General features: G+C 41.0%; 1 protein-coding gene across 1 annotated transcript in view; it reads left to right on the top strand.

Annotated features, from left to right (window-relative positions):
* Positions 1–18115, top strand: part of FRMPD3 (FERM and PDZ domain containing 3) — a 73194-nt gene that overhangs the window by 11932 nt on the left and 43147 nt on the right. Inside the window, exons 3-4 of the mRNA XM_072429954.1 lie at positions 3723–3868; positions 7123–7225. Coding sequence (XP_072286055.1) covers positions 3730–3868; positions 7123–7225 — 242 coding nt within the window. The 5' untranslated portion in view covers positions 3723–3729. The remainder of the gene's footprint in view (positions 1–3722; positions 3869–7122; positions 7226–18115) is intronic.

Raw genomic sequence — 18115 nt, 5'->3', positions numbered from 1 at the left:
ACTCTTTGGTCTTATCCTAGTGGCTGGTGACCTGGATGGTGGAGCCTAGGGGGTGGGCCTATGACAGCCTTTCCTCAGCCTTCTGTAATAAATACTACTGGGTGTCTTGCAGCCCTAAGAACTGTGGACATCTTGTGGTGAAGAAGTGGTACTGCAGGTGTCAACTTTAGTTTTAAAATGGATATTCTAGCTCATCTTTAGCTCGTCTTTTTTTTTCCACAATCCCAAGGATGGGCTTCATTTTTCCTTTAGTGTGAATCAGTTATGTGTTATGTTTACTGATGATGTATTTACCCCTTAGAGTCCATTAATATAAACTTGTATGTTGCCGCTCTCCTTCATTTAGCTTGTTAGCTTGTCGTGATTTAATGTCACCAACAACACAATTATGGTCAGGATGGAACTATTTCTCCGGAATACATGATTATATAATCAGCTTTACGCATCAAAGGCAATAACACGTAATGGCTCTTTGGAGGTCCTGCGAGTGTCACTCATTGCTTGCTACAGATTATTCGTTCCACAAAGAGAGTGAAATGTCGGTGAATAAATCTTCTGCTATTAGTACAATCACTTGTTGTTGTACGAATGGATTTATTATGTCCGGAAACGGGGAGGGCTTCCAGGACTGTCTATGGGGAAATTGTCCACTGCTGTTTTCAGGGTAAGTCAATTGGTAATGGACTGTGAAAGTGAAAGTGAATTTTTCACAGACATTTATCCTTGATGCTAAATCAATAATATATTCCAAAAAAACAGTAAATGAGCTTTCAAATAAGCTCTCACTGATCTCTGTAGCAGCCAGCATTGTGAAACAATTCCTTCTCAGAGATCACTGCAGAAGCTGAAAGCTTACAAGCTGTTCTCTCAGCTGCTCAGCTCATCCTCCCCCCCCCCCCAAAGGCTTACATTCCCCCCTCCATATTAGAGATGAGAAGGATGAAAGCTTGATGGGTTGGGAAGGAGGGTGGGCTGAGCTAAGGAGTTACTGCTGGGTGCAAGGACGGTCACTATTGGGTGGGTGGGGTGCTGAATTACTACAGAAAGCAGGGTGAGCTGAGCTAGGACAATTGGGCTGGGAGAGAGAGTGGACAGGGGGGCGATGTTGAGTCACTTTTGGAAGGGTGTATTAGAGAGAGCTGATCTGGTGAGTTACCATTGGAAGGGGGCAGAATGGTGAGCTGAGCTGGAGAGTTACTGGTGAGAGGTAGAGGGGGAGGAGGTTATTAACTTCTGGGTGGGAAACCTGCCATCCTATTTGTACAAAGGTAACCTATGTCATGAATGTATATCAACTGCAAACACATAAACAGTATGGTAGCGAGGTGACGTGTAGCCGGAGAAAGCAGAACCCGACGCGTTTCGCCCGAATGAGGGCTTCTTCAGGGGAAGCTGTGAGTCTGATATAGCAGTTGTAAATATGACAACCAGTCTAAATATGCAAAATATAAATACATATAAATATATTGAAGCAATGGTGCAATATAAAGGTGTATAAGTATATAGGTAAATTATTTAAATTACCTGAAATAATAGTTCATTATATGTACATATATGCGAATTTTAGAAGGTTACATGTGATTGATGGTGGGGAAGCAATCATGATAGGGAAGTTTATTATAGAAAGTACAAAATTTTAAGAATTATTTTCTAAAGGTGAACTATAATAGATCCCATTAATGTATAGAATTAAATGTAGATAACTTTTATAGGTCCCAATCGGGAAACACTTCTAGTAGGTTACTTGAGTACATAACATTTTCTGAGAGGATGTATTGGGGTGATCTGAGCTGCTGAGTCACTTTGGGTGGTTGTGGTTCTACTGGGTGAGGGGAACTTGGAAAACTGAGCTAGAGTTACTGGTTAGGGCTAAAGGGGGCAAAAGGTAAATCAGTTCTGGGTGGGTGAGGTGCTTAGTTACCACTGGTTAGGGGGTAGCAGGGTGAGCTAAGCTAGGTAGTTACTGCTGGGAGGAGGCAAATGGAGTAGTTGATTCACTTCTGGGTGGGAGGAGCATGGTAAGGCTCTGGTTACTCCTGGGAGGGGTGAGCTGAGTGAGCTGAGCTGCTGAGTCACTACTGGGTGGGAGGAGCATGGTAAGGCTCTGGTTACACCTGGGAGGGGTAAGCTGAGCTGTTGGGTCACTGCTAGGTGGGAGGAGCATGGTAAAGCTCTGGTTACTTACTGGTTACCTGGGAGGGGTGAGCTGAGCTGCTGAGTCACTACTAGATGGGAGGAGCACCCATGAACTGTCAGTGACTGTGAATCTTGTACTATTGATCTGGACAGTATATAGAGAGATCAGTGACCAATATAGACATTTGTGCTACCAAATATTTTGTTTCACACCTATATTGGGCTGTGGTAGCACCAAACCCCCCCCCCCCCCCTTTTTGGAAATGATCGTGCACCCACTGCCAATGTAATTGTTGAATATACCAGCAAGTATCATAGAGATCAACATAAAGTCTAAAAGCTGGCTAAACGCAGTCTGATCTCAATTTCGATTTCAGTTGTCACATCTGCAACATTTATTACTGGTCCGGTCAGGCCTAATCTTAAAGCTGCACTCCGGGCGGACATAAAAGACACAAATGAATTCAGCTCTGTGTTTATCAATGGCTTAATAAATGTGTGGGGATTTATTTTTAATGCAAAAGGTGTAAGAATCGGACATGCGCATCGTGCAGTCAATGTGCACCAGAGCTCAGAGGAGGAGAATGCTGGAGGAAGGAGTAGTGTAACTAAATGAGCTCATCAGCTTGCTGCTTCATTATCCAATCACAGGCTGGGGGAGGGACAAGACCTGTATGTGTTGCTAAACTGCAGCAGAGAAAAAAGTCAGGTCCCAAGCCAGACAGAACTGTGTAATTCTAACAACTGGATGAACAGCTATATAAATCTCCTGAAAGGTAAACCTATACCCTTTATATATATTTTTTCTGTATATTTTACCATTTGCCTGAAATTCAGTTTTACCACATTTGTTAAAAACCTTGCCGATATATTGTGATTCCTCGCTGATTTTAAAAAATGTTTTCATCCTTGATCCCTGCCACTTGCTTGTTGGTTGCTATGGCTGTGCAGTTATTATCTATGCCTGGCCGCATTCATCACTCTGATGAGGATCATTATTATCGGTTTTACAGTTCATGTGTGGTTTTCCACCATTTGGTTCCAACAAAGCAGGACAAGCCAAGCAGCCGAAACAATGCACTGCAGCAAATCTAGGGTGTTGGTTGGGAAGCCCTGGCTGAACCCTAATTCTTTAATAAAAGAGAACAAGGAAGAAAAAAGAGAATCCAAAATCTAAAAAGCCATAAAGAGACCCTGTCACCAAGTAAAATCAAACTCGATCTTAAAGATGTATCATCAAGGGATTTAATGGATTGAAAATGATGACAATGATCCCTGTAGTTATATTGCGGGGTTTATTTATTGTTCCTGTCCTTGTGGTATTTATTTTCTTTTCTCCTTTTTTACATAGCATTGAGTTTTTGTTGCATGATTGACTTTATTATTATTATTATTATTATTATTATTATTAAACAGGATTTATATAGCGCCAACATATTACGCAGCGCTGTACATTAAATAGGGATTGCAAATGACAGACTAATACAGACAGTGATACAGGAGGAGAGGACCCTGTCCCGAAGAGCTTACAGACTTCCAATGAATTTTCACCCATCTAATGACTCTTGTCTCCTTTCTTTTTGCAGTCATGTGATGTGGACGGGTGCTATGGAATGTGGTCAGCTGACCCCTCAATCTATACGTCAAGTCACCATTTCTCGCCAACCGGGAGTTGGCTTTGGATTTGTTGCTGGCAGTGCAGAACCCGTTGTCGTACGATCTGTCGTTGCAGGTGAAACGAAAAGAATCAATTCTCATTTTCCATCATTTCAGCCCATTTCATGGCAAATAACAATTTAGGATAGATGGAGACAGAATCTGAAACGTGCTCTGTAATTATCATTGATGTGTACAATCTGCACTTCAGGAACAGAATTAGTCTTCAGCATTGCATGGTATACGGCTCAAATGTGTACATTGCTTGATTTTTGGCAAGAAACATGAGCCAAGAGAGAAATTCCCATGGGGATGAGTTACAGCATTAGGTTGGAAGAAGACACATGTTCATTGAGATAAAGCAAAGGACAAAGATAAATACATTAAAAACCTGCAACCTCAAATCCCTACAGGGGAAAGCAATTTGCATGGTTCAAATCCCCCTTGGTTCTAAAAAGCAAAGGGGGATTCTCCTTATTTCATTGCCTTTACATATAACTATTCATAGCCAGCACTTCATTGAGGACTTTGAGCATTTCCAGCATTTCTGTTAAGTTGGTTGGAACTTGTTATTGTAGAAGACTATTTCTCTTGGTTTCTCTTATCTTTAAAGCTAACCTATCACCACCATTTTTTCTTTATATAGAAGGATAGATAACACTTTTATATAAAGTAAAAAGTTTTTTTTTCAGTAAATGCCTTTGGGGATACTTGCGTCACGAATCCCAGGAGGTTTGGGCTGCTCCTTCTGCGCATGCCTGCCCTTGGACATGCCCAAAAGAGATTTTTATGTCTTTGAAATGGAAAGATGCCAATCTCACATCTTTTTGTTATAATTCTATATGTCACCCGATCTCATGCCTATGCAGTGCGAGATCAGGTGACAGAAGAAGAAACTGGCAGTGCCCAAGGCTTCCTCCGCACCGGGATTAGGTAAGAAACCAGGATGCCGCAGGACTGTATGGAAGACAGCTGAAGAGGGATTGAGGGATCTGCAGAGGTAAAGGTAAGTGTCATTTTTTATTTTCACTTTAGTTCAGCTTTAAGTGCCTTTAAGTGAATGATTTAAAAGTGGATCTGACATTCACCAAATCATTCTCTGGTGGAGAGTCTTCCAAGTTCATATGTTTTCAATGGTAGCAACTAATTCTCCACCTTTTCCTGTAAAAATCCAATGCAATAATCCTTGCACCTTTGCAATTACCTCCTACAGACCTTAATGAGATGGTACTCTATGGGTACGGTCATTATAGTGTGTTAGATGTTAAGGTGCAGGCAGTCCAGCACTTTATTTTTACTGGCCAGGCTGCAGGCAGTATTGGGAGCTGCAGCTGCTGAACAAGGTAAGTAATGACCCCTGGGGTGGGGTAGATGCAGCTAGTAATATTGAGGATAATAGAAAGGGAACATTTTTTCATTTTAGTGAATATATAATATGAAGGACCCCCCGACCTACAAAGCTGAAAAGGATGTAACATCACCACTACCCCTGCCCCTTCCCTTTGGGGCATTTTCTGTTACAGTCTGCAATTCTCTGGAGGTAGCATTTCAGCTGAGCATAGTGAACAGCAATGGCAAAGTTAATTGATGGTGTCAACGTTAATGTTGCAAACAGGCTTGACTGCTCAGTCATACAGCCTTAGGCTATAGGCAGGCATGCAGTGCATGTTCTATCTATATAATATTTTACCTATTTGCATATAGAATCTGCATGTTTAATGCAATGCAACATTATCCTCTTCTGCTCTCCACAATTAAAACATTTAGCTTTTTCCTGCATCTTTATAAAGGAATAATCTGTGTTTTTGCATGGTGGAAGTGTCTGGAAAAGTTATGGTTCTACCTGTTATTATATGTTCTGGATATGTAATTAGTACAGTGTAGAGAGTACATGGCTGGGGGCAGGGGAGCATATGCCCTTTGGGTAATTTCAGATAATATATATTGAGTTCTTGTCCTAGAATCAATATTCTCCCAACCCCTTCCCCATTAGGACCTCATTTAGGACCTTGAGCCAGTGACAGCTGATGGGTGTTATTTCTGTATCTGCTCCCTGGTCACTGCAGGGGATGCTAGAAGAATACAAATTGTATATGAGATCAGTTGTGTTCATCCAAGGAATATCTGTGATGATGGCAGAGCTTTCTATGCAGCATTTTATTTACATTATAATTATTATAGATATAGCACCAACATATTATGCAGCACTATATGCAGCATAAATATGAGTTTATCCTGTACAGTTCATAAATTACCTTTTCCTTTACCATTCATCTATGTGTTTTTAATGGCATGATACAATAAAATGTTTTTTTGAAGCAAACCTATGCCCAAAATATAACAAATTTTGGGGCATTTTGGACTATCAGTAACCTGCTCCTATTTAGGTAAATGAGAGTGTTTGGGAATGAATTTGTGCACATGGCTGCGTGCAACTTCGGCAACTTTAAAGAAAGGGACTTTTGGCCATGAGTTGCTTTTTCTGCTCTGAAGAGAAAACTGCAATACAACAGAATGCAAATGCAGTTATTTTTGCAGTTTGCAACCACTAGGTGCACAGCAGCAGTTTTCTATGTGCCTGGGAGCAGCAAACCGCACAAGTATAAAAGGGTTCTGGGTAATTTGTATTCCCTTAACAAGCATTAAAGCAGAATTATTCCTTGTGATACTCACCTGTTCCCATACCGTAGGTGCCACCATCTTCTTCCTTCTTGCAATCATTGACCATCTTGATTGGCTGGGCTGGAATGTCATAAATCTCGCGCAGGAGTGCCATGATATGCTGCTATCCTGACAGTGATTTTTACAGCTCCACAGAGATATCAGGCAGGTAGAATGCTTATTGCATAAGTGGGACATTGCCTGTTCCTTCCTGCACAAATCATGAAGATTTAATTCCCCTTTAAACAAGCTCTTAAACAACCATTACTTAAGGTATAGTTACTGTGGAGCAATTCATCCTCAAGAGTTAAAACTAGCAGGTAAGTCTCTGCAGCAAAGTTTCCCAAGCTTACAAATAATAAAAGCAAAACAGCCAATTTAAAGGTGAATTGCTCCACAGTGGCTGCATCTAAAAAGGTCAGTGGGAGCTTTCCTAAAACCTAACAATGTCTGTAATACAACTAAATAGATACATTTGGAAGAAAAAAAAATAATAACACCAAACAATTAAGTTATAAAGCTTAGGTAGTTCCTTGACAGCAAAAACACAAGGTAGGGGGGAGCTTTCACCAGATGGATTGCTTGTTTCGCCTTCTCAATATGTTATCCCTGAACGGAATACTAATATCCTAAGAATGTGGACTCAGTTCAGTTCTTTCTTCATTACAGGCGGACCCTCAGAGAACAAACTGCTTTCAGGAGATCAGATTTTAGCCATTAATAATGAGGACGTGAGCGGGGCTCCGAGGGAAAGATTCATTGAGTTGGTCAGGTAAAAAATAATAAATAAATGAACACAGGTTTGTTGGTGATTGGGTGCTCGGTTGTAATTTTGCTGCAGAGCTCAGCTTATTGGTATTCTATAAAAAAAAGATTTTGATGTGATTAGTGTACACCGGCTCTTCGGAGCACTTCAGGTGAATTGACGATTGGCTTTTATTCTTCTGTACAAATCAGTGGGAGTTTGTGCGCTCCAAAGGGGGGGTTCCTGAGGCTCATCAGGGGGTTCTGAAACAGAACAATACAATGAAATCAATACAAATGTACAACACCCGTTTAATAAGCATTGCTGTATTGCTGATGTAGCAGCAGGTAATACACAGAGGGACACATTTAAAAAGCAGCGGTGCAACCTTATGATGCTTTACAAATATTCTATGCTTTTTTTTAAGCCTCTAGAGCAAGCCACACCATATTCATTTTTAATGAAAGGGGTAAAAAGTATCAGAGGATGGAGCGATTGGTCATGTGACTAACTCCCAATAATGGAATGGACCCTTTGCAATATTATGTAGAGAACATCAACCCAACAAATCTCCAGGACTGGAGACGATAGACTATCATTGGAGATTCTGGGTGATCCAGCAAATCTAGAATAGATCTGGTCCAGGATTGAAAACATTTGTCAACTAAGAGCAACTAATTTTAAAAAATCCATAGAAATTCGTTAAGAAAGATGGAAAGGTAAGGCTATTTGAAAGGCACCCATTATTAAAAATTATATTGGAGTAAAAGCATAGCTTTATTGATTATTTATCGTTACATGAATAAAACATTAATATGTATAACATAGAAAAAACATACTTTTATCATTTGTACTGTATGTTTTTTTGCAAGTTATACATTTTACTGTTTTATTCATGTAAAAATTTTAATCAATAAAGCTATGCTTTTATTCTATTATAATTTTAATTTAAATTTATCTTTATTTGTTTTCATAAAAATTTCCACATATCACAAAAATACATGTAACAATCCCATGTAAAAAACATAATTTACAATATAGCATCAGAATCCAACAATCATCCTGAGATAAAACCAGTTACAGGCCCAGAACCTGGTGCCTATAGACATATTGCGTTGCCCCTTAATATTAATAGGAAGGGAAAAAAATAATAATATAAACACAGTTATATATAACACAACATATAACATAATATAACACAACAGTTGATATAGCAATAGCGAAGGGCATCGCCAACTTGTGAATATATACATTAGAGCCTCTTATAGTCTGGACCCTTAATTGACGTTGATTATTATCAATCATAAACGGAAATATAACAATCAACAAAGTAGCCCTAGAATGGGGGGGGGGGGGGGGGCAGGTAGGGAAAGTATTCTAAGGGGGGAAAGGGGAAACATTTAGGTGACAGCTCTCAACATCAGGACCAAAAATTCTATGACCAACGTGTCTTAGCATAAATGTAATTGAATCTGCAGGGATTCCATAAACCAGTCCCATGTGGACCATGTCAGCTTACATTGTTCTGTGCGGTCATTATCTTCTGCCCCTAGCATATCCATATGAAGTATTTTCTCGAGTTCTAAAACCCAATCTCTTTTGGAAGGAACCCTTACTTGTTTCCAAGATCGCGGGATAAAGGCCCTAGCGGCCGTGAGTGAGAAAATGACGTAGGAGGCCTTTCTTATTAAGTTTAAGAGAGCCTGGGATCATTGAAAGAAGTGTTATTTTGGGAATATTCGGGACCGTGGACCTGGTACACATATCATACAAATGGATTACTGACTCTCAAAACTGAAATATAAGTGGGCATTCCCACCATATGTGAAGTATTGTTCCTCTTTGTGTATGGCAGCGCCAGCATCAGACTGTTGAACGGAAATACGATGTAAGTCCACCGGACAACAGTACCATCTAGATAGAACTTTATAGTTTGTTTCTTGGCCTTTACACGTCAATGCAAATTTATATGTAAGTACGAAGGATTTCTCCCACTCCTCATCTGTTATCGACCCTCCCAAGTCACTTGCCCAATATCGCGTGTATATAGGAGGGGAAAAGCTAGAGTCCCTAGTTAGCAGGCCATATAATACCGAGATTATATGGGTAGGGCGTGTGGTGGAACTGAGCATCTTCTCAAATTCAGTCAGGCCTCTGTGTATTAGGGACATATCAGTGAAAGAGGAAACAAATGATGTTAGCTGTCTATATGAAAACCACAAAAGCATCCTACTAGTATTGGGTATATTCAGGAAGGAGAGGAGGAACCTGGCCATTGAGCAATATATCCTTAAGATATCGGTCATCCTAGCCCAACCAGGATAGAAAGTTAGATGTACCCATGGCTGGTGGGAATGCCAGGCTATCAAATAAAGGTATCATGGGGCCAGGTTTTGTAGATAAAGAGCCTGATTTATTAGAAACATTTCAAACATGTAGGAGATCAGAGATGAGCTTAGGCAATGGGGCAGTCTGAGAAAAAAGAGAATAATCCACCAGGGTAGGGACTTAAGGTCAATTGGTGGAAGGGAGTTTTCTATCCTCACCCATTCTTTAGAGTCACCATTATGGAACCAATCCGCCACTCGAACTAAGACCGAACCCCTACCCCCCCCCCGACCTTCGGTTTGGCCAATGTACGAAATGCCAACTGGGGGCGCCTCGACCGCCACAAAAAATGGTGAACTAGACTGTGCAATTTTATTAAATAATTGGCCGCTATAGAGATTGGGACTGTTTGAAACAGATACAATAACTTTGGAAGTATATCCATTTTAAGAGTGTTGACCTGTGCAAACCAACCAAGCGGTAGAGAGGTAAACTTCTGGAGTTCAGATTGGGGTTTACTATAAATGGGGGAGTAATTGTAGGAGAACAAGTTGGGTTGGAGGTTATCATCACACCTAAATATCTAATCACCTCTTTGCATATTCTAAATGACCCTTGTCCTGCTCCATTCTGAATATAGTAGAAATTGGACAGAGAACCATTAACCCTTACTCGAGCCCTTGGTAAGAAATAAAGTGCTGATATTCTCACAATTATAGTAGGACCAAGGCCTACTTGCCTTAGTGATGAGTACAAGAATTGCCAGCTGACTCTATCAAAGGCTTTCTCCGCGTCAACAGAGAGTAGACACACAGGGGTACAGGTGGCATGAGCATATTGAGACAATAAAATAATTTTAATGGTATTATCTCTCACCTCTCCTCCATATATAAAACCGATTTGATCCCTATGAATTAAGGATGGCATGTAATGAGATAACCTATCTGCTATCATTTTAGAAAACAATTTAACATCCAAATTTATCAGGGATAAAGGTCTATAGTTGAAACATGCAGTATGGTCTATGCCTGGTTTAGGGATAACGGTATTATGTGCTTCAAGGCTTTGTGGTAGAAAAAAAGAGTTTGTCAATATAGAAGAGTACACCCTAGTCAACAAAGGAACTAAAGAAATGGCGTGTATCTTAGAAAATCGAGGAGTAAATCCATCGGGTCCTGGGCTTTTACCAGGTGGAGTTGCTTTTATCACTGCACTAATCTCCTCTTCAGTAAATGGGGATTCTAGAAAGGTTACTGCCTCTGGGATTAGTTCTGGGAGGGCTGTTTCTAATATATTGCTCTGGAAAGGGCGGTGATATTGGGTACGGGATTAGTTGATATAAATTGGAGTAATAATTATAAAAGACCTGTAAGATGTCTTTAGGGATAGATGTCAAATTACCAGTGGAGTTTTGTTTAGAGGGGATGTATTTGGCAGGTGTATGCAGGTGCAAACCATGCGCCAATAGCCTGCCACATTAATCCCCATACTGATAGACTTGTTTACGGAAACGGTCTGTGTAATGCTGGTGAGCTAAGTCATAAAATTCAAGTAGCTGTCAGTTCAAAAATACATCATACATCAAGGTGCTGTCAGTTCAAAAATACATCATAATACATCATATTTTGCTTATGCAACTGCTCCAGCAAGCGTATCTTATCAGACGTAAGTTTGATGTCTTGAATCCTAATCTTCTTAAGTCTAGCTCCGTGCTGTAATAGGACCCCCCTAAGGACCACTTTCATAGCTTCCTATTGTGTCAGGAGAGAGGTGGTGTCCGAGGAATGATCCCCCTAGAAAATGAGCTATCGTATCTAGGACTGCAGCAGGGCATAGAGAGTCCTTGAATAATGAGTCATTACACTTCCAGGTCCATTTGCTAGGTCCTACTTGCGGGTGTTGGAGAGTCAACATCACCGGGAAATGATCAGACTAGGGGCAAGAATCTATAGGGGCAGTTGGGTGCCAATCAAGTGCTGGGTGACTCACTAGTATATAGTCAATGCGGGAATACATCGAGTGCAAGTGGGAATAAAAAGTATAATCGCTAGTGGTTGGGTGGAGTGTACGCCAAATGTCCATCAACCTAAGCTCACACAGTTTGGATCAGAAAGAGTTTAATTTAGAGTAGGACATGGAGGTTTTCCCAGAGGATGTATCAAGCCAGGGGTCAGGTACAAAGTTTAGATCACATCCCAATATGATAGTGCCTTTGGCCACTCCTTTAAAGAGTTCCAAATTTTGAGAAATGGCCGTTGTGGGTTGCTGATTAGGTGCATAAAATGAGGCGATAGTAAACTTCCTGTCCCATACGGAAATTTTAAGGATTAAATATCTCCCCTGTGGGTCAAAATAGGTATCTATGATTTGAACTGGTAGCGATTTATGGAATGCTATAGAGACTCCTTTTGTTTTAGAATCAGAGTTAGAACTGTGGAACCAAATAGGATAGTAACGGTTACAGAGAGATGGGATCTGGTTTGTTTGGAAATGGGTCTCCTGAAAAAATAATATTTGTATTCTAGCTTTATATTGGGCATATAATAGTTGGGAACGCTTGTTGGGACTATTAAGGCCCTTGGTGTTGAGAGATCGAAATTTCAAAATTTGAGAATGTGTAGTGGGTGGCGACATGAAGATAAGGAAAGGGAAAGGGATCGCCAGACAGGCGAGATGGGCTAATTATTTTTAATGTGGGTGTGAAGGTGGGATCAAAAAGTCCCAATCTACCATACGAAATAGACTGTGGCCCAATGTGGGGAAAAGTGTCGGTCTGTGGCAGGAGGAGGTGAACAATCAAATCTAACCCTGCCTAGGGGAATCCGTGTGGCCAAATATATGCAAAAAATATCAAACCAACATGATATAGCATAAAAACAACATCAATAATAGACCATGGAAAAAGAAAGAAAAAAAATCAAGCATGGAGCAACAGATAAAATCAGAGTTCCAAAAGGAGCTTCCGGGACGTTAAATAGGTAGGTATGTACTAGTCAACCTTGACCCCATCATGCACATAAATCAGGTGGGTCCAAGGCCTACCAAAGCCTGTAGGGGAAGAGGATGGGGCATATTACATAACATCTATTCACTGGTATCATAAATAATCTTCGTTCAATGCATTGGCGGTTGAAATGCCAACTCAAGGCTCTACTAAATTTCTAGGATGACAGTGGAGAGATATATTAAGCAACCAAAAATATATACAGATATCAAAAAAGGCATATCTACCAATACTGGAACCCAAATGTCCAAAGTAAAATTGGGATGTTTTCGGCAGGATTTAAAGATGTCATGAAGGGGATGGTTCTTGCTGGGGCATATGATCCGCCATGGCTTCACGAGGTATAAAAGTTGTAGAAAGTGAGAGATGATGCACAAGGTAGGTAGAAGCTACAGAAGGGCTTCTATATAGAGAAGGCATTGCTGAAGGGCATTCCAATAGAGTAACAGGAGGAAGCTACAAATCCATCAATAACTGAGGACGATCTGTAGGTGATCAAAGGATATGATTTTTGCCACCTTTGCGTATAGTCAAGTGAAATGGATAACCCCATCTATCGGGTATATTTCCTTCTTTCAGAAACGCAAGTAGAGGCTTGAGGGCACGCCGTTGATCCAATGTAAAATTGGACAAATCTGATAGCAGTTGAAGGCATGCACCTGCATATTTAATGGGCTCTGCATCTCTAGCTTTGCTCATAATATTTCCTTGGTGCTGTAAAAATGAGTCCTGCAAAGCACATCCCTCAGTCGCTGGGGATCTTTACTCCGTGGGCCTAATGTCTTGTGGACTCTATCAATCTCTAGGTCCACATCTGGGGGTGCCCCTAACAGAGAGACAAATATAGAGCAAACTGCAGAATGGAGACCCGAGTTAGGGACAGATTCTGGAAGCCCCCGTATGCAAATATTGTTGCGCCTGCTACGATTTTCTGCATCATCCTGGAGTAGAAATAACATTAAGTTGAGCTTCATGTCTTTCTAGCATGGTACTGTGGGTTGCCATGTGAGTAGTAAGGTCAGAATAGGCATTTTGCAACGTAAACATGGTAGCTGTAAATTGCTGTATAGAGTGCTGCATAGCCTGCATTGCTTTACAGCTCGCTTCCAGTCTGCCAATACTTTGTTCTAAATCATGTCTGGTGGGTAGGACCCTAAGGTGAGCCCTCCAGTCCCAGTCATCCTCACCTATTACAGAAGAAGTCATGGAGAGAGATACCTTTTCTATAGAAGCAGGGGTAGTCAGGCTCCGGGTGGGAACGCTGGCCGTATGAAGGTGGGCCTCCAATATAGCCCCAGTAACAGCTGTAGCTATGGAGGAGCTGCTGGCCAGCTTGCCAGACATCTGCACTCCTATTGCTTCAGTTGCGGGCGTAGGATTTACTAGAGGCTGTGGCTTTGCGGCCTGGTCCCTCACAGAGCGGGGGCCATGGGGGGGAAACAAGCTGGCGAGCCGGCGGGTTTATTTTTCTGGGTCCCCCTTCCTTTGGGACCCATCCGGATGGACAAATAAAGTGTACTGAAAATTATTTTAAATAATGGGTACCTTTCAAATAGCCTTCCCTTTTCTTCTTTCTTAACAAATTTCTAGAATTTTTTGGAGCTAGACACATACCGGTCAACCAGTTTACTGGGGATAATTGAAATTCCCTTCTGCACAATTTCTCCTTTGTGATAGTGGTATTTAAAAAATCCATTCCAAATCTGCTGAATTACGCAGGTTCACGCATGATAAGCTATTTACTCCAGTCTTGGAAAGCTTCAGGTCCATTGCATGGAAGTCATAAAGTGCAGGTAAAGTATTGAGTAAACATTATGATGACAAGTGGATAATGAAAAGCGCTCTCTGGTATAAAAGGATCTTTAGTTTTTGTGTGGGAATATGAGAGAATATGAGAATGTGGGAAATAAATGATATTAGAAACCTGTGTGTTTTAAATGTATAGGTGACATTGTGCTGTATGCAGGAAGCAAAGCAGTGGGAGGAGTCTGAGGCAGCGGTCGCCAACCTTTCGGAAATCATGGACCACTAAACTCATAATTTTAAATCCCGAAGTGAGTCAGAAGTGAGCTTAGGCAATGGGGCAGTCTGAGATAAAAGAGAATAATCCACCCAAGGTGGGGACTTAAGGTCAGTTGGTGGAAGGGAGTTTTCTATTCTCACTCATTCTTTAGAGTCACTATTATGGAACCAATCCACCACTCCGACGAAGACCAATGCCCGATTATAAAACATAATATCAGGAACCCCTACTGCCCTCTGACCTTCGGTTTGGCCAATGTACGAAATGCCAACCGGGGCCGCCTCGACCGCCACAAAAAATGGCGAACTAGACTGCAATTTACGTAAGTAATTGGCCGTTATAGAGATTGGGACTGTTAGAAACAGATACAATAACTTTGGAAGTTTATCCATTTTAAGAGTGCTGACCCGTGCAAACCAACCCAGCGGTAGAGAGGTATATTTCTGGAGTTCAGATTGGAGTTTACTATAAAGGGGGGAGTAATTGTGGGAGAACAAATTAGAGGGGTTGGAGGTTATCATCACACCTAAAAATCTAATCACCTCTTTGCATATTTAAAAAAAAAGTGTTTGCTCCAAGAGATGACATTTGGTTAGTATCTAGCGTAATATTAAGGATCTCAGATTTTGGTCAGACCTCGGGCAGGAATCTATAGAGGCAGTTGGGTGCCAATCAAGTGTTGGGTGACTCACTAGTATATAGTCAATGTGGGAATTCATCGAGTGCGGGTGAGAATTAAAAGTATAGTCCCTAGTGCTTGGGTGAAGTGTACGCCAAATGTCCATCAACCTAACCTCATACAGTTTGGATCGGAAAGAGTTCAATTTAGAGTAGGAGATGGAGGTTTTCCCATGGATGTATCAAGCCGGGGGTCAAGTAGAATCAGAGTTAGAACTATGGAACCAAATTGGATAGTAACGGTTACAGAGAGATGGGATTTGGTTTGTCTGGAAATGGGTCTCCTGAAAAAATAATATTTGTATTCCAGCTTTATGTTGGGCATATAATAGTTGGGAACGCTTGTTGAGAAATCGAAATTTCAAAATTTGAAAATGTGTAGTGGGTGGCGACATGAGGATAAGAAAAGGGAAAGGGGTCACCAGACAAGCGAGATGGGCTAACTTCTTGCATGTGGGCCGAAATGAACAGTGGGTCTATGTGGGGGAAAGTGTCAGTCTGTGGCGGGAGAAGGTGAACAATCAAATTTAATCGTGCCCGAGGGAATCCGTAAGGGCCAAATATATGCAAAAAATATTAAACCAACATCATATAGCATATAAACAACATCAATATAAGACCATGAAAATAGAAAGAAAAAGAAAAAAAAGGAGCAACAGAAATAAAATCAGAGTTCCAAGAGAAGCTTCTGGGACTTTAAATAGGTAGGTATATACTAGTCAACCTTGACCCCATCATGCACACGAATCAGGTGGGCCCAAGGCCTACCAAAGCATGTAGGGGAAGAGGATGGGGCATATTACATAACATCTATTCACTGGTATCCTCAATAATATTCGCTCAATAGATTGGCAGTTGAAATGCCAACTCAAGGCTCTATTAAATTTCTAGGATGCCAGTGGAGAGATATATTAAGGAACCAAAAAATATATACAGATATCAAATAAGGCATATCTACCAATACTGGAACCCAAATGTCCAAAGTAAAATTGAGATGTTTTCAGCAGGATTTAAAGATGTCATGAAGGGCATGGTTCTTGCTGGAGGCCAGTACCAGCCATACGATCCGCTACGGCTTCTGGAGGTATAAAAGGTGTAGAAAGTAAGAGATGTTGCACAGGGTAGGAAGAAGCTGCAGAGGGGCTTCTATATAGGGAAGGCATTGCTGATGGCCATTCCAATAGAGTAACAGGAGGAAGCTCCAAATCCATCAATAACTGAGGAAGATCCGTAGGAGATCAAATAGTAGTAAGATTGGAACAGGCATTTTGCAACGTAAGCGTGGTAACTTTAACTTGCTGTATAGAGCGCTGCATAGTCTGGAACTCTGATTTACAGCTTATTTCCAGCCTGCCAATACTTTGTTCTAAATCATATCTAGTGGTTAGGGCCCTAAGATGAGCCCTCCAGTCCCAGTCATCCTCACTTGTTACAGAAGAATTCATGGAGAGAGATACGTTTTCCATAGAAGCAGGGATAGTCGGGCTCTGGGTGGGAATGCTGGCCGTATGAAGATGAGCCTTTAATATAGCCCCAATAACAGCTGTAACTGTAGAGAATCTTCTGGTCAGCTTGCCGGGCGTCTGCACTCCTATTGCTTCAGTTACAGCCGTAGGATTTACTAGAGGCCCATTGCATGGAAGTCCTAAAGTGCGGGAAAAGAATTGAGTAAACATTATGATGACAAGTGGATAGTGAAAAGCGCTCTCTGGTATAAAAGGGTCTTTAGTTTTTGTGTGGGAATATGAGAGAATATGAGAATGTGGGAAATAAATGATATTGGAAACCTGTGTGTTTTAAATGTATAGGTGACATTGTGCTGTATGCAGGAAGCAAAGCAGTGGGAGGAGTCTAGAGCAGCGGTCGCCAACCTTTCGGAAATCATGGACCACTAAATTCATAATTTTAAATCCTGAAGACCATTAATATGAATTTTTTTTAAAAATAAATACATTGGTAAAATGATGATCAGAGAACTTCCATTTTTTTAATATGAAATGCCCCTTTTAAATATAACAACATTTTTAATGCTTATGTAATCATAACAAAATCTTTAAAGCTTGTTTAATTGTAACAAAATTATTAAAGTTAGTTTAATTATTACACAATAATTGCTTATTTAAGTATTACACATTTTTAGTGTGATATTTGTTTCTGCTTGTTTGAAATAAGTTTAAGAATTTTTGGCTCCAATAACGTTACTGCAAGACAGGGGGCTGTTTTTATTTCAAGCCGAGATCGGTATCGAGTTTTAAAACCACAAAAGCATCCTACCAATATTGGGTATATTCAGGGAGGAGAGGAGGATCCAGAGGAGGAACCTGGCCATTGAGCAATATATCCTTACGATATCGGTCATCCTCGCCCGACCAGGATAGAAAGTGAGATGTACCCATGGCTGGCAGGAATGCCAGACTATCAAATAAAGGTATCATGGGGCCAGGTTTTGTAGATAAAGAGCCTGATCTAATAGAAACATTTCAAATGTGTAGGAGATCAGAGGTGAGCTTAGGCAATGGGGCAGTCTGAGATTAAAGGGAACAATCCACCCAAGGTATGGACTTAAGGTCAATTGGTGGAAGAGAGTTTTCTATCCTCACCCATTCTTTAGAGTCACTATTATGGAACCAATCCACCACTCGCACTAAGACCAATGCCCGATAATAAAACATAATATCAGGAACCCCTACCCCCCTTTGACCTTCGGTTTGGCCAATATACGAATGGCCAACTGGGGGGGCCTCGACCGCCACAAAAAAATGGCGCACTAGACTGCAAGTTATGTAAATAGTTGGCTGGTATAGAGATTGGGACTGTTAGAAACAGATACATTAACTTTGGAAGTATATCCATTTTAAGAGTGTTGACCGGTGCAGTGTTGACT

This window comes from Pyxicephalus adspersus, chromosome Z, assembly GCF_032062135.1.
Source record: "Pyxicephalus adspersus chromosome Z, UCB_Pads_2.0, whole genome shotgun sequence".
NCBI classification, from domain to species: Eukaryota; Metazoa; Chordata; class Amphibia; order Anura; family Pyxicephalidae; genus Pyxicephalus; species Pyxicephalus adspersus.
This window is presented reverse-complemented; position numbering and strand designations above follow the sequence as displayed.